At 46.7% G+C, this 27,060-nt stretch overlaps 1 protein-coding gene across 1 annotated transcript in view; it reads right to left on the bottom strand.

Annotated features, from left to right (window-relative positions):
* Positions 1–27,060, bottom strand: part of SPON1 (spondin 1) — a 535,993-nt gene that overhangs the window by 4,171 nt on the left and 504,762 nt on the right. The window contains exons 11-14 of the mRNA XM_066583268.1: positions 21,638–21,820; positions 9,688–9,858; positions 8,935–9,102; positions 3,722–3,886 (exon numbers count right to left, since the gene is read on the bottom strand). Of these exons, the coding sequence (XP_066439365.1) occupies positions 3,722–3,886; positions 8,935–9,102; positions 9,688–9,858; positions 21,638–21,820 (687 nt within the window). The remainder of the gene's footprint in view (positions 1–3,721; positions 3,887–8,934; positions 9,103–9,687; positions 9,859–21,637; positions 21,821–27,060) is intronic.

Raw genomic sequence — 27,060 nt, 5'->3', positions numbered from 1 at the left:
AGATGGCTTTTGAGTGGCTATTTTGCATAATCTACTAATTGGCACTAATGCTTATTAGTACCAATTAGTAGTGTGTGAGCCGCAGGGAGCTGAATTTATTTAGACCACCCGCTGTTCTCTGAATAAACTCCTTTTGTTAGGGCTGACAGCTGAAACAATGCAATCTGCTGTTATCAGAGGTCCCTGGGCAGATCACAGCATGCGGTCCATCTTATCAGCTCTACTGCTGAATTACGGATTTCAAGCCGAATTGATATCCATCGTTTGGCAGAAAACTGAAAGATGGGCACATTTACATGTAACGATTCGCTGAAAAGATGGCTTTTAAGCAAATTTTGTGCGATAATCGTTGTGTCTAAATGGCCCTTATGGGTGCTCTTACACGTGATGTTTTATCATTCGCATTAGTGAACAATGTTAGCTCGTGCAGCCTGTATATACAGGCAGATAAAACGTTTGCTTGCTAAATCGTTCAATCATTCGCATTCACTGTACTAGTGAATGTGATCGACTGAACGATTGGTATTTAAAAGTAAACAGTTAGCGACCGAGCCAACAAGGATTTTTATGCTTGCATGAAATGAACGATAAGTGAATGAATTACCGCTCATCATTTGATCATTGGCTGCGCTTATGCTGAACGATTATCATTCAAATTCGAATGATCCACTGATTTTCTTTGATCGATAATCGCTCTGTTAGGCTGGGGTACTGGGACCTGTAGTTGTATTGGTTTCCAGGAGCACTTTTCCACAAGTGTGGGATGATTGAGCTGGCTAAGTGTGCAGTTCTCCAGCCAGCCAATCACCACTGGTCTGCTGCACATAAATACCAGCCCCTCTGGCTAGAGGGTGCTGGCTTCCTCATTACCCTCTCAGTGCCCTTGGTTTTGCATCCATGTATATTTTTTCTGTAAGTGTGAACAGCGATGTTTCTGTGTGTCTGTGTGAAGGGCCAGACATGAGGTGAACAGTCCTGTCCTTTGCGGTATTCATTTCCTTGTGTCCAGTTCTTCTTGCATCGTTTTCCATTTAGAATGAGCCAGGTCCTTAAGTTCCAGTGTTGGGCCATCCCTATTGGGATGATCGCCTTGCCTGCAGGCAGGATTCGTGGGGCAAGTTGTCTTGTGGGAGCAGGAACCCACGAGACAATGAGGACGCTTGTTTCAGGCTCCTGGACTTAAGTATATTGGCCAAACTACGAACCAATACCTCATAGTACTGTAGCAATTCCATCTGTTTAGGTATGCTAAGTAAGAGTTTTGGGTGTTTGACTGTTGTTGCGTCATGTCTGCTAACGAGTCCCATTTATTGTTCTCTAGTTCACATGTGTTTGAACGTGACACGTTCCATCTAAAGGCACCTTAAGCTGGCAGTCCAGCCTCAGTGACAGATCTCGTAGTGAAACTTAGACTGCAGTGTGTACATACAGTGATATGTAGAAGCTGCAGAAGATAAACAGTGCAACATTTTTTGCAAACCCTATTGCAGAAATGATTGTCAACCCAAAGAAATGCATTTAAGTTAAAAAAATAAGTTCTGCTCTCCACCTCCCCCAAAGGTGTCCATAGCTCTAAGTACTGACTAGGGAATTGTCACAGGTAAAGAGAACATGTAACACAGAACGACCTTTTCAGATCCTGATCACTAAAAAGTCCTATTAACTTTTACTAAGCACCATTAATAAGTATTGTATGCTTAAAGGGGTGGTCCTGTTATAAACTACCGATGGCTTATTGGCGTAATAGGCTATCAATAATAGACTGACGGGGGTCTGCCACTCGGAATCCTGACAATCTACTATTGATAACTTATCCTGCTCATAGCCCATCTATAGTTTACAACTGAACAACCCCTTTAATAACAGTGTTATTACCAAATAGTCAGTGATCAAGAAAATTGGAATCAGTATCTAGGGCAGCCAGACTAGAAAATGGCATTTTCGTGGCATAGCTGGCCAATATCTTTTCACAGCATTTAATAAAAGCTATATTTTAGGAGAAAGTATTTTTCGTTGAGGTACGTAGGTCCTCGGATGAGGTTAGATACAGTAGTGAATGTAGTTGTGCAGTGATTACGTCTATCAGGTGCCCTGACTTTAAGGAGGTTGTCCTCAAAATAGATTTTGGTGGTATTTTCTATGACGTTCCTCCAACTATTGTGACTAGAGATCGAGCATTGCCCTTAGCGGGCGGGGAGCGGCGGGGGAGAGCAGGGAGGAACGTAGGGGAGATCTCTCTCTTCCTCTCTCCCCCCCGCTCCCCCCTGCTCACTGCCGCAACTCACCTGTCACCAGCGCTGGCACCCGAATCTTTGCTCCCAAGCGGGGAGATACTCGCTAAGGACAATGCTCGATCGAGGAATTGTACTTAGCAAGTATGCTCGCTCATCTCTAATTGTGACCCCAACCCCAATGTAGACAGCGTACCATTGCTCCATTGACTAAAGGTGACTTGGGGTGTGCCATTCTCCCAATGATTGGTCCACCAGTAACACATTATTTATAACCCATTTTTGGGATACCGATAACCCCTTTAAGCAGATTATACATAACAAATTCTAATATTGCAATCAGTTGTGATAAAATGAGAAACTTTACGCAAGTTCCTATATTGAAGCAAGGTGCCAGCTTATTAATATTAGCTATTTTTACACCTTGTTCTTAAATCTGCAATGTTAAACAGTTAATTGATGGGCCTTTAGCATGCCCTTTAAATATTTGCCTTGGGCTGCTTCGATTCATTGAAGATTTTGAATGTGGCTCTTTAATATTTCTTTAGATGTCCAATGCTATGGCTGAATATAAGATATTTGCACACTGAACTGGAGCTTCAATGGGTCTAATGGGTGAAGCAGCAATTTTATCAGTAGGTCTATGACATATGTAGCGGTGGTGACATTTTATACATATTTACTATATGTATAAATATAGTAAATATGAGCCAATCAGCCTGAGCCAATCAGAGGCAGGTCTGACTCACACCCCCTTCACACCCACTGTAGGCCGCGCTGAACTCCGTCTGCCGGGACAAGGTAAGCATATATATTTTTTTTATTTTAACACATTTCTGGATGAATTGCAGGGAAGGGCTTCTATATTTAAGCCCTTCCCGACAATTCATCCCGCGCACGCGGGCAGCCCATTGCTTTCAGTGGAACCTGCTGTATTGCCGGCTCCATTGAATTCAATGGGCAAACATCGTTCTTCTCTGTCACAGCTGTTACAGCTTGGCAGAGAAGAAGGATTTGTCTTCTATATGTTCTCAATGGGGTCGGCGCTGCTGCCGCCAGCCCCATTGAGCGCATATAGAGAAGAGAACAGGAATCGCAGATCGCAGATAGGTGCGATCTGGATTTCTGACTATGGCGTAAGAAGGACCGTTGGGGTTCTTGAAGCCTAAAATAACTCCTAACGCTCTCCCTATAGCAGCTCTGGCATCAGCAGCACTGTCCCTGATCTCTGTCAGAATGCATCTGTGGCGAGCCGCGGGCAGGCAGATTTTAATACTCGGGTGACACCTGATCTCGCCAGCCACTCACTGCAGGGGGGTGGTATAGGCCTGGAACATCACAGGAGGAAGTTGTAATGCCTTCCCTGTCTTTCTATTGGCCAGAAAAGCGCGCAAATTTCTCAGGGAAGAAAATTAAACTGAACGCTCATCTCTAATATTTACACAATTTGCACCATTTGCAAAGCTTTCCTCTGTCCCTTTTGTACGTACGGCATTCCGGAAGCATGCATTTTTCTACTTGTTTCAGCTCTTCGTTGCAGTCTCCCAGTTCAGCCGGTGACTTTAACATCCTTTGTCGTGTTCTGGCTCCCTTGCCGCATGTCACGCTGCAGTCACTCCATTCAGACCATGGTGATAGCATGCATGGGATAGTATCTGTGGGTACAGCAAGAATATAAAGTACATCTGTCCCTGCACACGGAGGGGGGAGGCATTTTGCTAGGTCAACTGTTATAAAAGAAACACTCTGGGCAAAATGAAAAAAGAAAATGCAACTGTGGTATTTTAGGGGGGTTTTATTTATAAGGCGTTCATAATACAGCAAAAATGACAAGTGCACTTTATTCTACAAGTCATTACAATTATGGTAAATTCACACAGTTTTTATGTATTAAGACTTTTAACCCCTTAACACCACAGGTGTACATTTACTTCCCAGGTATGTGGGGGTAATATGGAGTAGGATCGCGAGCTGAGCCCCTTCCATATAAGGCGGGTGTGGACTGTCATAGGAGACACCTGTCTGCAACAGCCATGGTCAGCACTAATTCTGATCGCGGTTGTTAACCCTCTAAATGTCCAGATTGTTGTTTGGGGGTCCTGAATGGACCCCCGTGATGCGATCATGCACCCGTTTTAAGGCCTCCAGGACTGCCATGAATAAATGCCTATGAAAGCGTGCCTGTGGCACACCATCATAAATTGCAGTATGATGTAATACTGTGGTATTACATTACACTGTATGAGTGATCCAGTGATTGCAAGTTCATGTCCCCCATGGGTACTAAAACAATCAGTTAAAAAAAGGTTTTTTAATTATTGGAAAAAATAAAGTAAAAGTTAAAAAAAAACACCTTTCCCCATATTAATAGTGTAAAATAAAAATAAAGGTGTATTTGGTATTGTCGCAGTCATAAAAGTCAGATCTATCAAAGTAACACATTATTTATCCCACATGGTGAACAGCGTCTGGAAAAAAAATAATGCCAGAATTGCCCATTTTTGGTCATGCCGTCTCCAAGAGAAGATTTCATAAATCGAAAAGTCACATAAACTCCAAAATAGTACCAATAGAAACTACAGGACATCCTGCAAAAAAGGAGCCCTCACACAACTATATTGATGGAAAAATAAGTTGATCAACTATTATTGATCTATCCTTTCTCTCGCCCTGCTCTGGGGATCCCCAAGGGATATCCCCATAGTGCAGAGAGAGTGGGTGGGGCTAGAGAGAGGCGTGGGGCTATAGGGCTTCTCACAGGGATTCCCCATAACAAAGATAGATGGGTGGGGCTAGGGGGCAGATCCCTCTAGACCCGCCCTTTTCTCCCACACTCTCGGGAAAGTCCTGTAACCTTGCCCCCTTTCTACCAGCTATAGGGAAATCCCTTGGGGAGAGAGATGGAGGAAGTCCCCTACTGCCCCCTGCTGCTTGGGAATTGCCCAGCAGCAGGGCTGGAGGAATTCCCAGCTGCTTACTGTAAACATTTTTATCTTACATTTATTTTACTCATGTTTATGGTTTTTTCATTGGTGTTTTTAGCCCTATTTTTTCTATTTCCTTATAACACTTTTTATATCTGTCTATACTCATTTCACATGAAATTGCACCCTCATATTTGTATCTGTAAAAAAATGCCCCTCCCCCTCCCTTTTATTCTTATCACATGTTTTTACATAGTGTGTCCTCACCAAATATTGAGGAAGGGGTGCCATAGCCCCGAAACGTGTCTACTTATGCTGGTTTCAATAAAACAGATAAGTTGAACTCATGTCTTGTGCTTCTTAAAGACGATCACACCTATGCCCATTTTTTTGTAAGCCGACACAAGGCTTTGAATATGGCCGCGTTGACAAGGCCTTATAGTACTACTCAGATCTCATCCAATGAATTTGTCAATAATAGGATAAGGATTTTGGTGCTCAACCTTTAATCAAAGAAGTGTCATCGTTGTATGGATTTTTATATTCCTAATGAACTATCCTGCCAACTTGAATCATACATCATTCTGTATAACCCGAGGATAATGGGCCATTTTAGTGTCTTTTCATAAGCTAGTGATAATGATTTACTGAGGTTTGTAAAGAGCACTATGCAAAATGTTGTGATGAATCGTACTGAGATCACTCAACTGGTCCGAAAGAAGATACAAAAGAACAGTCAATGGTCTATGAATCATTATTCCAGATATTAAGACGGTTGAGGAAAACCTACAGAGAGAAGATGTTCGTCGGGGCATCTCCCGAATGGCTTCCTATGAACAGGAGTACATTTAAAGAGAGGCCGTGACTTGGCTCATTAGAGCATAATACGTGTTTGAAAATAGATTTCCATTCTTGTATTTACTAAAAAGGTCTTGGCTTGTGCTTTGATTGCTTTATAGTCAGTGGCATACATACAAGAAAGGGGTCTAATAGCAAAGATCAAATGCCGAGGTTTACCAAACAGGATATAATATTTTTTTTCATTTTGTGTTTTTCTCCCATATAACCCTCGAGTCTGTAAGGGAGTGAATTAACCCTTTCCAATCCAATTTGTATCCTGGTTTTCCTAGGGGGCTTACTCTTTTTCTGTCTTTATACGACGGCGCTATCTGCTGGCTAAAGCCAGTACTGCATGAGGTGGCACGTTGGATAGACTCCGACAACAGAGAGGCTGGCAATATACAGTAAGAGAACCCTGACGGACGTCTTCCAACATCGGAGCTGTACAGCCTTAAATCATAATGTCTTCAGATGTCAGACAGAGGATTGGAAAGGGTTAAGACACCCAAGGGCAGGTTAATAGTATGTTCAAATGTGTATTAAAACGGTTGAAAATATATGTTTGCCATCGCATTCAAATTTGTTCAACTCTCATTGCAAATTAGACTTGCCGAATTCACAAGCTTTCATCTGTTTGATATAAAACAATCAAACAAGAACAATTTAAATAGCTGAACACAACTAATATAACAAGCAGTTTCTCCAAATTCAACACAAAATGCCACTTTTACTGACTGCAGTCTTAGAATTATTCACCCCCTCCATGAGAAGTGTCTTTCGTATTAGTAGAGCACATTTGCTGTTATGACTTGCCACAAATCTGATGCATAGCTAGACATCAGCTTCACAGCATCCTTGAAGAATCTTCGCTAGAGATGAGCGAGTAGTGCCTTAGTCGAGTATCTGCCCGCTCATGTCTAAAGATTCGGGGGCCAGCGGGGGGCAGGAAGCGGCGGGGGAGAGCAGGGAGGAACGGAGGGGAGATCACTCTCTCCCTCTCGCTCCCCCCCGCTCACCGCCGCAACTCACCTGTCACCTGCTCCGGCAGCCGAATCTTTAGACACGAGCGGGCAGATACTCGACTAAGGCACTACTCGCTCATCTCTAATCTTCGCCCATTCGTTATGGAGAATGGCCTTTAAGTCACTAATATTCTTGGGTTTGCATGCTGTAACCACCTTCTTCAAATCCACCAAAGATGGCCATTCCAGCATCTTTCAGGACTTCTTCTGAAACCAAGCCTTGGCAGACTGAAGTATTCTTGGGACCATTGTCCTGTTGGTAGATGGAATGTTGCCCAAGCTTCAGCTTCCTCACAGAAAGCATAAGGTTTTCTCCTTGGATTTCCTGATACATGGTTGAATCAACCTTGCCCTCCACATATTGTAAGTTTCCAGTGCCAGAAGAAGCAAACCAGTCCCAGAGCATCACCGAGCCACCGGCATGTTTCAGTGTACGTAAGGTGTTTATTTTAGTGTATGCTTAATTCTTTCCACATACATACCACTGATCCATAGGCCCAAAAAGTTGCGGTCTTGTTTCCTCGCTCCACAGAACAGAATCCCATAACTTATTCATATGGCTTTCAGCGTATTCAAATTATTTGTCTTGTGTTTTTGGGTCAAAAGATATGTACTTTAGATCTTGGAGTTTGGGCATGAAGATCTTTAGTGTTTAGTAGGCGCCTTATTGTGCAAGCAGAAACCTCAATGCCTGCTGCCACCAAATCTTGTTGCAGGTCTTTTGCAGTCACTGTAAGGTTTCTGACCACCTTCCTCCGCAGGAATCTTGTGGCAGCCGGTGATAGCTTCCTCTTTCTGCCACATCCAAGTAGTGTAGCCAGTGTTCCTCTAACTTTGAACTTGCAAACTATACTTCCAACAGTATCTCTATGAGCATTCAGTGCCTTTCTATCTTTTGTACCCTTTCCCTTGTTTGTACAAGGCAATGACCTCTTCTTTTAACTTTTTGAAGACTCTCTTGACTTAGCCTTATTTCTATCATACAATCAAACGTCAGTCAACAAGACCCTTACCAGTCCAGGTATTTGATGTGTTTTATCTCCAACACACCAAGTGCAACTAATGAAGTCTTTGATTAGTTGCATCAGGTGTGCTTGAGCCAACACCTGATTTGCAAAGTATTCTATTGCAGGGGATGAATAATTCTGAGACTCCAGTAGTCATGAAAATTCACATTTTGTGTTAAATTTATATTATATTACTTGTGTTGTGCTATTTAAATTGTTCTTAATTGATCTTTTTTTCAAAACAGCTGAAAATTTGTAAATTTGGCAAATAAACCTAAATTGCAATGGGGGTTGAATACTTTTATTGGAAAGCACATTGGTATTCTGCAGGTAGCATCCAAATGCATGGAAAGTAAGGGCCTAGTTGTTAGAGCCGGGGGTCATCTGGCTGTGCAGCTATACAAAATAATGGTCTTATTGCGACCTGGTATGATTTCAACTCAAGTAACTTTGGCCAGGGTTTAGTCATTGTGGTTGTTCCAAAGATACCACCGCTGGCCATTGTTCTTTTTACCAGCTTTGTATTTCAAAGACTGTTCCCTTACTTTTGGGGCCATGTTCTCCCGTATAAGCAACCGGTAAAGACTGCATTTAAAGCTGCCAGACCTCTGTTCATTCAGTTGTGTGGCACCCTGCAACTAGCCGGTGAACCGCCCGGCTTACAGGCTATTTCTTTACCACCCTTGTTTGCTAACAACGCAGTTCCTCTCTAGAGAGGCGTCATATATGTTTGACAAGGGGGATTCGACCAACCATGGCTGGCCCCGCTCTCTCCCAAGGCTCCACAGCAGCCACATTGGTCTGTCCCTATAGTTTCCATGCCTTTGTTAACAGTTTTAATAAAGTCATCATAGTATGTAGCGCTCCCTGCTTCTGGATAAATGTGGTGGTAAAATGGTATATTACTTACGACACTCAGGCATCATACACTTTTCCACTTCAGAAGTCTCAGCTTTGCACATGGATCCATCTGCTGGCGTCATCTTAATCATCCTGTGCCGCTTTTTCATCCCCATACCACAGGTGGCGCTGCATTCCTCCCACTCTCCCCATTCTGTCACGATACAGCTGCTTGGCTCTATGTTTTGAATGATATACAGCAAAGAATTATCAGCTTTTTATTATTATATCTATGATATGTCAGGATGTGGAACACATTTTCCAATCTAAGGTACAATCAAAACAGTTTATCTATAGGGATTGTTTTGAATCGTGATATACATCATTCTGATTGGCATTCAACTAAATCGAAAATTCACCATTGAGTAGTAGTTGAGTAGCTTGAAAATACACTGCATTAACTATCTTAGACTCCTGAGTTACAGCCTATGTGATAGTTCAGAGCTGCAGTCATAATTCCTAATCTTCAGAGCTGAAATCTCCCAGCCTTCATTGCTGATTCACGGCCTGGACACAGTTTTCTCTGGTGAGGAGTATAGTTATTACCACAAGTACTGTAATCTGTTGTAGGAAAAAAAGAAGTCCATCCCATTTCATTACAAAAGTTCAGATAAGCTAGTGGAGGTGTGGCTGTCATCAGGCTTGTTGACTGATTCTAATGGCAACCAGCAGAATTACGAGTGCAGCTCTGCACAATAATACCTAATAGGATTTCTATTCTAAGGAACAACTTTTGAATAGCATATGATGTAAATTGACATACCGCATTCCTCATTAACTATACACTTCTCTATTTCTTCTGTTGGAACTTTACAAATAGAGCCATCTTCTGGAAACTGCTTTACATATCGCTCCCTGGATCTCATTCCCATTCCACAAGTGGCACTGCAAGGGGACCACATGATCCACTCGGACATCATACATGTGGACCCATCTGAGAGAAAGCAAAACCACACTGAAAACCATAGCAAATTAGCATTTTTGACTTTAGTTAGGAAAACAATTAGAAGCTCATGTGTTCCAATACAAAAACTGGTATGCAAATGGCAGATGGTACAATACCCCGGTAGCACCACCAGTTAGAAGGTAGTTTTTCTACAAGTCAATAGCCAACCTTGTAACAGGCCTTGTAACATGTCTGGGAATGTAAGCTAAAACCAGAGCCTTCTCCATAAGGAAAAGATAGACATGTAGCAGCAGAGGTTGTCTGGGTGAGGGGCCGGTGATGTGAGTCAGGAAGGGTAAAGTTTATCCTTGTAGAGACCACTTTGTAGGCATTAGGAGACTTAAAATACCATGCAATACCCCTTTGGGAAATTTGGAATGCTGTAGGGAGATGTTACTAAGTGCCTCAAAAGCGCCAACTATTGGAAGGTATCTTTCATACAAGACAATGTCAGAACTTTTAACAGGCCTTATACCATGACTGGGAATATAAGCCAAAATCAAAATCTTCTCCAGAAGAATGGTCATCTTTTCCTTCTAGAGAAGACTCTGGTTTTAGCTTATATTCCCAGTCATGCTATAAGGTGTAATAAAAGGTCAGATATTAGGAAAACTACCATAAACTACCATATACCAAATAGGCAGCACTACCGAAGCATTGTAACATCTGCCATTTGCATAACAGATGCCCAAGAGCAGCATAACTTGGCTTTTTACTGCACCTAACACCTATTAAGTTGTCGCCACAAGGAGAAGCTGTGCTCCTCCTGATACAAAATCTGTAGCAGGACTTCTAGCTATAAGGCATTATTAAAATCTCTGATCTTCTCATATGGAGTAGAAGGATCTTTTGGGCTCAAGGCTTTAGGGCCTAATTGCAATGACCACCTTTGTACCCTCTATAGTTGGGCCACTGTGTTTAGTGTCTCTTATCTACGAGTCTGCGTCTCAATGACATGTCAGAAGATGTCTGAAGCTGAACCTTCACTTCTGAGATAATATTGGTGGGTCAATTCAAAGATGTCCCGTCTTCTATCAGGTCGATGGAGTTGCCATTGACTTTGAATTCCCCCATTCCCCATCGACTTCATTAAGGAGAAAAAAAGAGAACTAGGATCTTGGTGCAAGCAACTAAATAAGGCCTCAGTCACACGGGCGCATCGGCGCCCGTGTTACTGCAGGAAGGAGACGGACGTACCTGAAGACGGACGTCTATCTGCAGCGCCGGAGGAAAGAACATGTGACCGGCTTCATTGCCGGTCATGTGTTCTTTCATCAGTGCTGGAGAGAGACGGCCATCTTCAGTTACGGCTGTCTTCTAACTGTCAGTTACACGGGCGCATCGGCGCTGGTGTGCGGGTGCCGATGCGCCCGTGTGATTGAGCCCTAATAGTGGACTTGAAAATGGTGAGTAGTGAAGAACTTTATTTGACACCAGCACATAACATGTTTTGAGGCAGCCTAGCCCTTTTCTCCAATAGCTGGAATTTATCACAGAAGGAATTTCATGATAGGATGTCAAATGCGATGAAATACAATAAAAGTCAGGGACCTGGTGTTACCATTAGTGTTCAGCAAAAACACAGTCCTCAGATGGTAGCTTTGCTTGTGTTGCCTCGAAACACGTTATGTGTGGGCATCAAAGAAAGTTCTTCACTAGAGATGAGCGAACACCAAAATGTTCGGTTGTTCGTTATTCGTAACGAACTTCCCGTGATGCTCGAGGGTTCGTTTCGAACAACGAACCCCATTGAAGTCAATGGGCGACCAGAACATTTTTGTATTTCGCCGATGCTCGCTAAGGTTTTCATGTGTGAAAATCTGGGCAATTCAGGAAAGTGATGGGAATGACACAGTGACGGATAGGGCAGGCGAGGGGCTACATGTTGGGCTGCATCTCAAGTTCCCAGGTCCCACTATTAAGCCACAATACCGGCAAGAGTGGGCCCCCCCCCTCCCAACAACTTTTACTTCTGAAAAGCCCTCATTAGCATGGCATACCTTTGCTAAGCACCACACTACCTCCAACAAAGCACAATCACTGCCTGCATGACACTCCACTGACACTTCTCCTGGGTTACATGCTGCCCAACCGCCCCCCCTCCCCCCACAGCGCACACCAAAGTGTCCCTGCGCAGCCTTCAGCTGCCCTCATGCCACACCACGCTCATGTCTATTTAGAATTGCGTCTGCCATGACGAGGGACCGCAGGCACACACTGCAGAGGTTGGCACGGCTAGGCAGCGACCCTCTTTAAAAGTGGCGGAGCGATAGCCCACAATGCTGTACAGAAGCAATGAGAAATAGAATCCTGTGCCACCGCCATCAGGAGCTGCACAGGTGGGCATAGCAATGGGGAACCTATGTGCCACACACTATTCATTCTGTCAAGGTGTCTGCATGCCCCAGTCAGACCGGGCTTTTTAATTCATAGACACAGGCAGGTACAACTCCCTATTGTGAAGTCCCTGTCGACCCACAGCATGGGTGGCTCCCTGGAACCCACCGGCGGTACACAGAAATATCCCATTGCATTGCCCAACACAGCTGAGGTAGTAATGTCGTGCTTAATGCAGGTGGGCTTCGGCCCACACTGCATGCCCCAGTCTGACTGGGGTTCTTTATAAGTGTACAGATGTAGTAAAAACTCCGTGTGCACCTACAGCATGGGTGGGTGCCAGGAAGCCACCGGCGGTACATAGAAATATCCCATTGCATTGCCCAACACAGCTGAGGTAGTAATGTTGTGCTTAACCCTTTCCAATCCAATTTGTATATGGTTTTCCTAGGGGGCTTACTCTTTTTCTGCTGTTATACAACGGCGCTATATGCTGGCTAAAGCCAGTACTGCATGAGCTGACACGTAGGATAGGCTCCGACAGCAGAGAGGCTGGCAATATACAGTAAGAGAACCCCGACGGACGTCTACCAACAACGGAGCTGTACAGCCTTAAACCCTAATGTCTTCACAGGTCACACAGTGGACTGGAAAGGGTTAATGCAGGTGGGTTTCGGCCCACACTGCATGCCCCAGTCAGACTGGGGTTCTTTACAAGTGGACACATGTAGGTTTAACTCCCTGTGGACCCACTGCCTGGGTGGGTGCCAGGAAGCCACCGGCGGTACATAGAAATATCCCATTGCATTGCCCAACACAGCTGAGGTAGTAATGTCGTGCGTAATACAGGTGGGCTTCGGCCCACACTGCATGCCCCAGTCAGACGGGTTCTTTAGAAGTGTACAGATGTATTAAAAACTCAGTGTGCACCTACAGCATGGGTGGCTCCCTGGAACCCACCGGCGGTACACAAAAATATCCCATTGCATTGCCCAACACAGCTGAGGTAGTAATGTCGTGCGTAATACAGGTGGGCTTCGGCCCACACTGCATGCCCCAGTCAGACTGGGGTTCTTTACAAGTGGACACATGTAGGTTTAACTCCCTGTGGACCCACTGCCTGGGTGGGTGCCAGGAAGCCACCGGCGGTACATAGAAATATCCCATTGCATTGCCCAACACAGCTGAGGTAGTAATGTCGTGCGTAATACAGGTGGGCTTCGGCCCACACTGCATGCCCCAGTCAGACGGGTTCTTTAGAAGTGTACAGATGTATTAAAAACTCAGTGTGCACCTACAGCATGGGTGGCTCCCTGGAACCCACCGGCGGTACACAAAAATATCCCATTGCATTGCCCAACACAGCTGAGGTAGTAATGTCGTGCGTAATACAGGTGGGCTTCGGCCCACACTGCATGCCCCAGTCAGACTGGGGTTCTTTACAAGTGGACACATGTAGGTTAAACTCCGTGTGCACCTACAGCATGGGTGGGTGCCAGGAAGCCACCGGCGGTACACAGAAATATCCCATTGCATTGCCCAACACAGCTGAGGTAGTAATGTCGTGCTTAATGCAGGTGGGCTTCGGCCCACACTGCATGCCCCAGTCAGACTGGGGTTCTTTACAAGTGGACACATGTAGGTTAAACTCCCTGTGGACCCACTGCCTGGGTGGGTGCCAGGAAGCCACCGGCGGTACATAGAAATATCCCATTGCATTGCCCAACACAGCTGAGGTAACGTCAGCTGTAATGCAGGTGGGCTAAAAATTAATTTGATTACACTGTAGGCGAGGGCCCACAAAAATTGCTGTATCAACAGTACTAATGTACATCCCAAAAATTGGCCATGGCCAGCCAAGAGGGCAGGTGAAACCCATTAATCGCTTTGGTTAATGTGGCTTAAGTGGTAACTAGGCCTGGAGGCAGCCCAGTGTAACGAAAAATTGGTTCAAGTTAAAGTTCCAATGCTTTTAAGCGCATTGAAACTTATAAAAATTGTTCTGAAAAATTATTTGAGTGAGCCTTGTGGCCCTAAGAAAAATTGCCCGTTCAGCGTGATTACGTGAGGTTTCAGGAGGAGGAGCAGGAGGAGGAGGAGGAGGAATATTAGACACAGATTGATGAAGCAGAAATGTCCCCGTTTTGGATGGTGAGAGAGAACGTAGCTTCCATCCGCGGGTGCAGCCTACGTATTGCTTACGTATCGCTGCTGTCCGCTGGTGGAGAACAGAAGTCTGGGGAAATCCAGCCTTTGTTCATCTTGATGAGTGTTAGCCTGTCGGCACTGTCGGTTGACAAGCGGCTACGCTTATCTGTGATGATTCCCCCAGCCGCACTAAACACCCTCTCCGACAACACGCTAGCCGCAGGACAAGCAAGCACCTCCAGGGCATACAGCGCTAGTTCAGGCCACGTGTCCAGCTTCGACACCCAGTAGTTGTAGGGGGCAGAGGCGTCACCAAGGATGGTCGTGCGATCCGCTACGTACTCCCTCACCATCCTTTTGCAGTGCTCCCGCCGACTCAGCCGTGACTGGGGAGCGGTGACACAGTCTTGGTGGGGAGCCATAAAGCTGGCCAGGCCCTTAAAGACTGTTGCACTGCCTGGGATGTACATGCTGCTCGATCTACGCACATCCCCTGCAACATGGCCCTCGGAACTGCGCCTTCTGCCACTAGCGCTGTCGGCTGGGAATTTTACCATCAGCTTGTCCGCAAGGGTCCTGTGGTATAGCAACACTCTCGAACCCCTTTCCTCTTCGGGAATCAGAGTGGGCAGGTTCTCCTTATACCGTGGATCGAGCAGTGTGTACACCCAGTAATCCGTAGTGGCCAGAATGCGTGCAACGCGAGGGTCACGAGAAAGGCATCCTAACATGAAGTCAGCCATGTGTGCCAGGGTACCTGTACACAACACATGGCTGTCTTCACTAGGAAGATCACTTTCAGGATCCTCCTCCTCCTCCTCCTCCTCCTCCTCCTCAGGCCATACACGCTGAAAGGATGACAGGCAATCAGCCGGTGTACCGTCAGCAGCGGCCCAAGCTGTCTCTTCCCCCTCCTCCTCATCCTCCTCATGCTCCTCCTCCTCCTCCTGTACGCGCTGAGAAATAGACAGGAGGGTGCCCTGACTATCCAGCGGCATACTGTCTTCCCCCGCCCCCGTTTCCGAGCGCAAAGCAGCTGCCTTTATGGTTTGCAGGGAATTTCTCAAGATGCATAGCAGAGGAATGGTGACGCTAATGATTGTAGCATCGCCGCTCACCACCTGGGTAGACTCCTCAAAATTACCAAGGACATGGCAGATGTCTGCCAACCAGGCCCACTCTTCTGAAAGGAATTGAGGAGGCTGACTCCCACTGCGCCGCCCATGTTGGAGTTGGTATTCGACTATAGCTCTACGCTGTTCATAGAGCCTGGCCAACATGTGGAGCGTAGAGTTCCACCGTGTGGGCATGTCGCACAGCAGTCGGTGCACTGGCAGCTTAAAGTGATGTTGCAGGGTGCGCAGGGTGGCAGCGTCCGTGTGGGACTTGCGGAAATGTGCGCAGAGCCGGCGCGCCTTTACGAGCAGGTCTGACAAGCGTGGGTAGCTTTTCAGAAAGCGCTGAACCACCAAATTAAAGACGTGGGCCAGGCATGGCACGTGCGTGAGGCTGCCGAGCTGCAGAGCCGCCACCAGGTTACGGCCGTTGTCACACACGACCATGCCCGGTTGGAGGCTCAGCGGCGCAAGCCAGCGGTCGGTCTGCTGTGTCAGACCCTGCAGCAGTTCGTGGGCCGTGTGCCTCTTATCGCCTAAGCTGAGTAGTTTCAGCACGGCCTGCTGACGCTTGCCCACCGCTGTGCTGCCACACCGCGCGACACCGACTGCTGGCGACATGCTGCTGCTAACACATCTTGATTGTGAGACAGAGGAGGAGGAGGAGGAGGAGGGTGCTTTAGTGGAGGAAGCATACACCTCCGCAGATACCAGCACCGAGCTGGGGCCCGCAATTCTGGGGGTGGGTAGGACGTGAGCGGTCCCAGGCTCTGACTCTGTCCCAGCCTCCACTAAATTCACCCAATGTGCCGTCAGGGAGATGTAGTGGCCCTGCCCGCCTGTGCTTGTCCACGTGTCCGTAGTTAAGTGGACCGTGGCAGTAACCGCGTTGGTGAGGGCGCGCACAATGTTGCGGGAGACGTGGTCGTGCAGGGCTGGGACGGCACATCGGGAAAAGTAGTGGCGACTGGGAACTGAGTAGCGCGGGGCCGCCGCCTCCATGATACTTTTGAAGGACTCCGTTTCCACAACCCTATACGGCAGCATCTCAAGGCTGATGAATTTTGCGATGCGGACGGTTAACGTTTGAGCGTGCGGGTGCGTGGCGGCGTACTTGCGCTTGCGCTCGAACACTTGCGCAAGCGACGGCTGAACGGTGCGCTGAACTACACTGCTGGATGGGGCCGAGGACAGCGGAGATGAGGGTGTGGGTGCAGGCCATGAGGCGGTAGTGCCTGTGTCCTGAGAGGGGGGTTGCATCTCAGTGGCAGGTTGGGGCACAGGGGGAGAGGCAGGGGTGCAAACCGGAGGCGGTGAACGGCCTTTGTCCCACCTTGCGGGGTGCTTGGCCATCATATGTCTGCGCATGGTGGTGGTGGTGAGGCTGTTGGTGTTGGCTCCCCGGCTGAGCTTTGCGCGACAAAGGTTGCACACCACTGTTCGTCGGTCGTCAGGCGTCTCTGTGAAAAACTGCCAGACCTTAGAGCACCTCGGCCTCCGCAGGGTGGCATGGCGCGAGGGGGCGCTTTGGGAAACACTTGGTGGATTATTCGGTCTGGCCCTGCCTCTACCCCTGGCCCTGGACACCGCACTGCCTCTTGCAACCTGCCCTGCTGATGCCCTTGACTCCCCCTCTGAAGACCTGTCCTCCTGAGTAAGCGTTGCACACCAGGTGGGGTCAGTCACCTCATCGTCCTGCTGCTCTTCCTCCGAATCCTCTGTGCGCTGCTCCCTGGGACTTACTGCCCTTACTACTACCTCACTGCAAGACAACTGTGTCTGATCGTCATCGTCCTCCTGACCCACAGAAAGTTGTTGAGACAGTTGGCGGAAGTCCCCAGCCTCTTCCCCCGGACCCCGGGAACTTTCGAATGGTTGGGCATCAGTGACGATAAACTCCTCTGGTGGGAGAGGAACCGCTGCTGCCCAATCTAAGCAGGGGCCCGAGAACAGTTCCTGGGAGTGCTCCCGCTCCTGAGCAGGTGTTATTGTAGTGGAGTGAGGAGGCTGGGAGGAAGGAGGAGCAGCAGACAGAGGATTCGGATTGGCAGCAGTGGACGGCGCAGAACTGCGGGTAGACGATAGGTTGCTCGAAGCACTTTCTGCCATCCAGGACAGGACCTGCTCACACTGCTCATTTTCTAATAACCGTCTCCCGCGTGGACCCATTAATTGGGCGATGAATGTGGGGACGCCAGAAACGTGCCTCTCTCCTAATCGCGCAGTAGTCGGCTGCGACACACCTGGATCAGGAGCTTGGCCTGTGCCCACACCCTGACTTGGCCCTCCTCGTCCTCGGCCGCGTCCACGTCCTCTAGGCCTACCCCTACCCCTCAGCATGCTGTATTACCAGTGATTTGATTTCACAGGCAGGAAATAAATTGGCGCAAGACTGCAGGCCAAATATAATTTTTGCCCTTTTTGGAAAACGAAAGGCCCCACTGCCTCTAGTGAATGAATTATCTAAGTTTAATAACTGTGCTGTGTCCCTGCTTATGTGTCACAGAACGTGAGGGTAGCAGAGTTATTATAACTCTTGGAGAGCAGGTATTTTTTTCCCAATTAAGGAAAGCAAATGGCGAAGCCAGCAGTAAAGCGTAGCTGGGTGCGTATGATTTAGCACTGTTCTTCACGCAGCTCACACGTCTCCACCGCCCGTAAGGACGGACAGAGGCTGGACAAATAGATTTGTTTTCAGTTTTTTCCCACCAACAGGCAGCACTGCGTATATTCAATGAACATGAGAAGTTTAATAACTGTGCTGTGTCCCTGCTTATGTGTCACAGAACGTGAGGGTAGCAGAGTTATTATAACTCTGGCAGAGCAGGTATTTTTTTTCCCAATTAAGGAAAGCAAATGGCGAAGCCAGCAGTAAAGCGTAGCTGGGTGCGTATGATTTAGCAATGTTTTTCACGCAGCTCACACGTCTCCACAGGCGTAAGGACGGACAGAGGCTGGACAAATAGATTTGTTTTCAGTTTTTTCCCACCAACAGGCAGCACTGCGTATATTCAATGAACATGAGAAGTTTAATAACTGTGCTGTGTCCCTGCTTATGTGTCACAGAACGTGAGGGTAGCAGAGTTATTATAACTCTGGCAGAGCAGGTATTTTTTTCCCAATTAAGGAAAGCAAATGGCGAAGCCAGCAGTAAAGCGTAGCTGGGTGCGTATGATTTAGCAATGTTTTTCACGCAGCTCACACGTCTCCACAGGCGTAAGGACGGACAGAGGCTGGACAAATAGATTTGTTTTCAGTTTTTTCCCACCAACAGGCAGCACTGCGTATATTCAATGAACATGAGAAGTTTAATAACTGTGCTGTGTCCCTGCTTATGTGTCACAGAACGTGAGGGTAGCAGAGTTATTATAACTCTGGCAGAGCAGGTATTTTTTTCCCAATTAAGGAAAGCAAATGGCGAAGCCAGCAGTAAAGCGTAGCTGGGTGCGTATGATTTAGCACTGTTCTTCACGCAGCTCACACGTCTCCACCGCCCGTAAGGACGGACAGAGGCTGGACAAATAGATTTGTTTTCAGTTTTTTCCCACCAACAGGCAGCACTGCGTATATTCTATGAATAATAACTGTGTTGTGGCCCTGCCTATACAATTCTTTCCCTGCAGTATCAATGGAGGGTGGAATGCTCTGCAGAGGCGATTTTGAGAAAAAAAAAAATCCCACTGCTAACAGCAGCCAACACACAGCTATCAGTGGCCCTAATAAGGACCTTTGGGGGGTCTTGAAGCCTACACTAACTACCAATTCTTTCCCTACAGCAGCTCCGGTATAAACAGCACTGTCCCTCATCTAACTCACACCGCATCTGAGGCGAGCCGCGGGAGGGGCCGACTTTTATATTAGGCGAACACCTGATCTCGCCAGCCACTCACAGCAGGGGGGTGGTATAGGGCTTAAACGTTGCAGGGGGAAGTTGTAATGCCTTCCCTGTCTTTCAATTGGCCAGAAAAGCGCGCTAACGTCTCAGGGAAGGAAGTGAAAGTAACCAGAACACCGCATGGTGTTCGTTACGAATAACGAACATCCCGAACACCCTAATATTCGCACGAATATCAAGCTCGGACGAACGCGTTCGCTCATCTCTATTCTTCACTAATCACTATTTTCAAATCCACTATCCTTTTGTGGTTCGCACCAAGATCCTGTCTTCTATGTACTTGGCACCAGTATAATCTACTGGCTCTGTATTATCACTTGCACTGCAGCACCATTTGTCTCCAATCCCTCACAGTTCTTCCACTCCAGAAGCTCTGCCCACCCATACAGGTTTTTGTGTGTTCACTATTAACTTCGTTGGCATAGGCGCAGACATCCACCAATGATGTATTCTAATGTGTTTCAATAATATATCAGAAGAGGTCTTAAATTAAAGCTTCGTTTTAATAAGGCATTGAAATGTTTGAAGATTCACCACAAAAATTGAAATAATATTGTTTCATAGTTACTAGTAGTTTAAAGGATTGCCGGCTTACAAAGTCACGTTTTAAAATTAGAGCCAAATGACTTAAAAAAACAAAAACAAATGGTACCTACCTATCCTCAGCCCCGACAATCCATTCAGCCCCATGATTCTCCCAGTCTCTTTGACAGGGTAAGTCAGGTGAACACTGCTTGCTGATCAGAAGCTGCAACGTCACTGCTCTGTACTCTTGGCATTGTATCACCCAGGATGTGAGAGCAGATACCAAAAGAATTGGCAGTGATGCTGTGGCATCTGATTGGGTAGGCATTAGTCACCTGATTTCCGCTGTCAACAGAGACCGGGAGAATCGTATGGCTGCAGCACTGGATCGCTGGAGCTGAGGATTAGTACATACCATTTGTTTTATTGCTTAAAGTAATTTAGCTCTAATTTTAAAATGTGACTTTATAACTGGACAACCCTTTAACCCCTTGAGTGGTGGGTTTCCTACTACCCTGTCGTGCCCACCAGGGCAGGTTTTTTAAAATGGTCTAATCATTGAATTTCAACTAATTTTGCAGTTGCGTCTCAAGAGCCATAACTTTTTCATTTTTCCATTGACATGGCCATATGAGGGCTTGTTTTTTGCGAGACAAGTTGTGATTTTTTAAACAGGAGGAGGAAAAAAAGAAATGGGGAAAAAAGAAAAAAAAGGGGCCATGTCATTAAGGGGTTAAATAATGTATTAACTTTAGAGATGAGCGAACGTGTCCGTTACGGACACATCCGCACCCGGACACCGGCTTTGCCGAACACTACAGTGTTCGCGCGTAAAGGTCCGGGTGCCGCCGGGGGGCGGGGAGATGCGCGGCGGCGCGGGCGGCAGTAGCGGGGAACAGGGGGGAGCCCTCTCTCTCTCCCTCTCCCCCCCACTCCCCGCCGCACCCCCCCGCGCTGCCACGGCGGCCCCCGAACTTTTTCGCCCGAACACTGAAGTGTTCGCAAAGTTCGGTGTTCGGGCGAAAAAGGGGCGGGGCCGAACGTGTTCGCTCATCTCTAATTAACTTCCTTCTCTGGGTCATTACGATGCACGGATACCACATGTGTGATTGTATTTTTGATTTTTTACAAAGTAAAGGGAGACAAGTGTTTTTATTATTTTTTTAAATAATTTTTTAACTTTTTTTTAATTTATTTATTTTTGTTCCACAGGGACCCATCAGGACCCCCTGATCACATTCCACGGGTCCGATGGTGACAGCCCTTTACATGCTGCAGTGACAGCCCTTTACATGCTGCAGTCACATAGACTGCAGCATGTAAAGGGTTAACACAACAGAGATCGGAGGTTTTCTCTAATCTCTGCTGTAAGAGCTGGTACCTAGCTGTCCTCTGACAGCCAAGCACCAAGCTCTCCCTGCCGCAGAGACCATCGGCTTGCTTCTGACAAGCCGATGGTCTCTATGGCAACCTGTAAACAAAGCAGGAGATTGCCGGCAGATCGGCAATATCTTCTGCTGGTTTTTCAAAGCCCTTGCACTGCTCTGTGTTGGTCTGTGCAGGCAGAGCACACTGCCACAGCTTGTGGCATTGTGCTCTGCAGCTCCCATAGTGATACATAGCCCGGAAATCTTCCGGGCTATGTCGATATGAGCAGTGGAGCTCGTCACAGAAAATTTCCGGGCGTGCCACTCAAGGGGTTAAGTCAACTCAACCTTTCATTGGGCCTATTTGCCCTCCAAATTACCATCATCGCTGCATCCCGGTCCCATACAAGGTTCGAAGTCCTGTGTGTCTGGACAAGGAACGCTGAGGTCCAGCTGTGCTTTAAGCATACGTTGTCTCATTCTTTTGCCTTTCTCACAGGTTGCAGAACTGCAAGCGGACCAAGGAGACCAGTTGGAATAGATGCAAGTCTCAGGGGTGTCATCTAAAAGACAAAAAAATCAAGAACATTATGGCACCATTCAGATAGCTCCAACTTTAGGTGACACTAAATCTCTGATTCCTTTTGCAAGTTTGGGAATATCATAAACTGGATGTAGGGGGCACTATCATGCAAGAACTTTCACCAATGAAACTTTTTGTGTACCTGGATACTTATTTCCTGCTAGGAAGATTGTAGTGCCGTAAATTTCCAACTATTTCAAACAACTTTATGTAACTTGCAGTTAGTGTAATAGAGAAGGTTATTATAGAGAATGGAGAGCAGGCATCCACATTAGGGACAAATAAGGACATATTGTTTAATTTTTATGCATTATCCATGCAAATGATTGCTAATATTGCAGTCTTCTCATGTAGAGAGCAGTGCGAACATTTGGATAATGTATAGAATAATATCCATACAAAGCTGAGAGAATCTCGAATTTCTGGTGCCTTAAGGTGTCCTATGTCTTGCATATGATTGCAGGGGTCTGATCGCTGTGATCCTGCTGCTCAATTGACGTGGCAACAGCATTAGGAAAGCACCCCTTTGTATCCCGTTGGTTCAGCACAACTTTTTGCAGATGTCTGAATGGTCATCTATTGACTATAACAAGCCAACTACTCAACCTCTAACAGGAGACTAAGTGGCAAAACACTGCTTCTGGATGTGGAGTCCAGTAGGCGGGCTTACTCAGTGACTGGTAGTCTTCCCAGATAGCTGTCAATCACGGAATAGCGTGTAGATTGAAAACAGGTGGAGGACTCTAGTGGATATTTGTACATGCTCCATCGGGAGTGTAGAAGTGCTTCAAATTCAATAATGGTATAGGGCCAACTTCTTCTGCAGCACTTTCAGGAAATTTATGGATTACCCCCCACCAAGCTGGGTAATCTGATCTCTGAAGGATGGAGGGCTGAGTCAACCTTGAGCCGGCTACCTGAACCAAGCAGGGATTGAACTCACAACCTTCAGGTCATGAGCGAGAGCTTAGGATTGCATTTCTGCTGCTTTAACACTCTGCACCACATGAGGCTCTGGTGTTATGGAAACTACTGTTAACAGGAGTTATGTCATGCTGTGGACAGTGGGTGTGATAGAAATACATGGAGATACAACAATAATCGGGGCACCACACAGAGACAATTCAAAGACAGTATAAATTAGCTTGACTTCTCTTTTATTTAGCATAAATCCAGCAAACGTGACGCGTTTCGAGGCACAAGACTCTTCCTCAGTAACTGCGAGAGGGAACACAACTACAGCAGGTGGCCACGATTAGTTGTGTGCACTAATTTTTATCTCTCTATCAATTAATGATAGGACCGCCCACTGGACTCCTAAGCAAAGAATGAGCAGAGATTTACATAAATAGATTGGTTTTACAGATTTTTTTTCAGTAAAAACCATATATCGATCTTGTCAGCTCCTCCTGCTCTATAATATGGCGCCTGACGATTGCACTGAATTTTCGACATGCGAGAAGCCCTTTAAGAACCAGCCATTAGAATACAAGCTAATGGATTCTAGACCTTAGGCTCTTCAAATATATAGTATTGCCATAAACCCCTCCTGGTACCTGGTCCATTATAAACACATGTATTATTTAAATGCCTCCAATCGTATAATTGAATGTACACCTTAGCTCCTGACACTCTGCTGACTTATCCCTCGGAAACCTTGCATTGCCCACCGAGTAAGAGCTACAATGAATATATTGAGGTAATTTAAGTCAACAGCAGATAGAGAAGAAAAATACCTGGTGAGGGCGGCACAATGCATTCTGATAAATCACTTCACAATCCCCAAAAAGGAAAAATCCATCAAGTGCCATTTCCTTGCCTTTTGTGTGCCCTGCTGAGCTTGATAAATGAACCCTTTAATCATACATCTTGCAGATCTTTGGAGAACCACTTGAGGGCAGTGACTGGCAAACGCAGAAGTCATTTTTCCTTCCCTCTTTTGTAGTGGCAGCGCCGATGAGTGATTGCGAGTAAAAAAGCGGCGGTATGATTTTAAGGCAAACAAAGCGTTCTTTTATTTTATTTTTTTGCATAATCGCAATCAATTCTTGTCGTTGTCTTTCTCCGGAATCAGAGCTCCTGGCTGACTTGTTTTATTTTAACCATTAGAGATGTGGCAATGCTTATAGGGGCCGCTGCTAGATTGGCGCATTTATCTTGCGTGCAACTTTGGAAGACAGATTCAATGTTCCCAGCAGCAAGAGGAATATATCACGAGTAGATGTATGCAGAATACCGCTTAGCGGGAAGACAAGGGGGCTGATGGGATGTTCTGTTTGTAATATGGAAAGTGTGAAGCAGCCTGGAAGGGATGCAGGTGACACTCGAGGACGGGCAGTGAGGGCTTATTCACACGAGCGTGATTGGGTTGCATTCGGAAAAAAACGTATGCAACAAAACGGACAGAACGTTGACTTTGAATGGGCTGGTTGCATCCACAAACGAGGCTAGTGTGTACAACAGTTTTTTCTTAAGGTCGGTTTCAAATGGACGCATTTGCGCACACGATACGCAGACAATAGAGATTATTGATTTTAATGGGTTTATACACATATTTTGCGTGCACAAAAAAAAAAAAAAGAACTAATGGTCCCCATAGAAGTCAAAGATGGGTGCACCATTGTGCGGATGTTGAATGGCCCAAGAAAGGGGGGAAAAAAACGTTGATGCGCAACTACACGTAGTCGCGCATACGGTTGTGTGTAACCAATCTGAGGGCGAAAACACACTGTAACCGTCCCGGGGGCACAAATACGTACAGTAAGCAGCGCAAATCACGTCACTGTTGCGAGCGTATCTATTTTTCACACGGGTGTTTTTTTGTGCGCGCAAAACCTAGAGAAAAGAACCCATTGATTTCAAAGGGCTCCCTTACCTTATGCAGTTTTGCACACATAACTCTCGCACGCTCTAGAACGCATCGGAGTATAACTGCGCACTGGATAGGCACTAAATCGTGCACTGAAAAGCGCGGGTTCGCGGGGACATTGATAACACTGGAGACTAATAGGGCTGCACAGCCTGTTCAGTCACACCCGCGCCGACTGGTACGGTCCCAGCAGCAAAGAAAAGTACAGTAAAATGCGCCGATAGCGAAAGTGCTCCCTTGACAGCGCAATTGCGTCACGCTATCGCGAATGTATCTACGCCTGCGCTCATCTGCAGGAGCCCTCAAGGCACCTTCAGACAAACGTGTATGCGTGCACACAGAATAGAACCCCATGTTTTCAATGGGTTCATCTCACTGTTCTTTTTCTCGTGCGCGATAAAAAAACACAATATGCTCTATTTATGTGCGCATTTGTGTACCAACGGTGCCCATAGCAGTCTACGGGGGTGCGTATAGGCTCATATATGTGCGCGCAGGTATGCACAAAACACAGCACATACCCAGGAACACCCGCATCTAATTTGGCTTAATAGGCATTTAAATCAGGGGTAATTCCCCCGCCTATGTCAATGAGCAGCGCCTGCGCCAATGCGCACGGTATTTGGACAGGCAGTCGCGCAAAAAAGACTTTTTCACTGAGCAAGTGCGTTGCGCAGGAGCGAGCATTTTTACGCTTATGCTCTTCTGAAGCCACCCTCAGTAAATTTTCCCCATAGCGTTCTCAGGAAGGAGGGGGGAGGGGGGATATGCCCCTTGTGATGCTGCCACCGGTTCCATTCAAAACAATGGGTGATGTCATGTGAGGGCACGCCCAAAGACAGGGCATGCCGCGATTTGTTTCCCGCATCGCTCTCGTTTATCACCCCATTCAAAAGAAATCTTGCACGATTTTCTCGCCCGTGTGAAGCCGCCCTAAGAGTGTATGTATTTTTGCGCATGCCACAGCGCAACGTATTTGAGCTATATACGGTAGTACTTTACTGCATGTCCATTTACGTGCGGCAGACGAACACTCCCCAATTTAAATGGCTTAGTTAGCCTAATGAGTTACAGATGTGTGCTTTTTTTCCACAGAATTGCGCAGCGTATTGCATGCCCCTGATAGACTTCTATGGGGACCATTGGTAAGCAAATGCGCAGAAAGATATAGCAACTGCGATTTTTTTTTTTGCATACGCAAGAAATGCCCATGGAAAAATCGGGATATGTGTACAAACCCACTGACATCAATGGGTTCCAATCTCTGCGTATTACACACGTAAAACACGCGCAAATACTCCTGTATGAAAACTCGCTTCACATAGATGTATGAGCAACCGCGCACGCCTTAGTGCAACGTATATGTGCTGTAAATGAGTCTTTTTTGCACTTGTATCGGTGTACTTTATCACACTCTTTGCGCCCGCAGGGCATGTTCATTTGCCTACGGCAGACACATACCCCCTGATTTAAATGGGTCCTAATGAGTTTCAGATGTGTTCTTTTTCTTGCGGAAATGGGCATCTCTTTGCGTACTGCATGTGCATTTGCGAACCTCCCATAGACTTCTATGTAGCCCTTTGGTGCATAAATGTCTGCTACATTTTTGGGAGTATTACATCTTGTATCCAAACTAGATGCGGTACAACAGGGTACTAGAGCCTCCATGCCCACCTGTATCACATCTTGTATCCAAGCTAGAGGCAGTACAACAGGGTACCAGAGCCTTCATGCCCCCCTGTATCACATCTTGTATCCAAGCTAGATGCGGTACAACAGGGTACTAGAGCCTCCATGCCCACCCGTATCACATCTTGTATCCAAGCTAGAGGCAGTACAACAGGGTACTAGAGCCTCCATGCCCACCCGTATCACATCTTGTATCCAAGCTAGAGGCGGTACAACAGGGTACTAGAGCCTCCATGCCTGCCTGTATCACATCTTGTATCCAAGCTAGAGGCGGTACAACAGGGTACTAGAGCCTACATGCCTGCCTGTATCACATCTTGTATCCAAGCTAGAGGCGGTACAACAGGGTACTAGAGCCTCCATGCCCGCCTGTATCACATCTTGTATCCAAGCTAGAGGCAGTACAACAGGTACTAGAGCCTCCATGTCCACCCATATCACGTTTTGTATCCAAGCTAGAGGCGGTACAACAGGGTACTAGAGCCCCCATGCCCCCCTGTATCACATCTTGTATCCAAGCTAGAGGCGGTACAACAGGGTACTAGAGCCTCCATGCCTGCCTGTATCACATGTTGTATCCAAGCTAGAGGCAGTACAACAGGGTACTAGAGCCTCCATGCCCACCCGTATCACATCTTGTATCCAAACTAGATGCGGTACAA

The sequence above is a fragment of the Eleutherodactylus coqui genome, chromosome 11 (genome assembly GCF_035609145.1).
Source record: "Eleutherodactylus coqui strain aEleCoq1 chromosome 11, aEleCoq1.hap1, whole genome shotgun sequence".
Lineage (NCBI taxonomy): Eukaryota > Metazoa > Chordata > Amphibia > Anura > Eleutherodactylidae > Eleutherodactylus > Eleutherodactylus coqui.
This window is presented reverse-complemented; position numbering and strand designations above follow the sequence as displayed.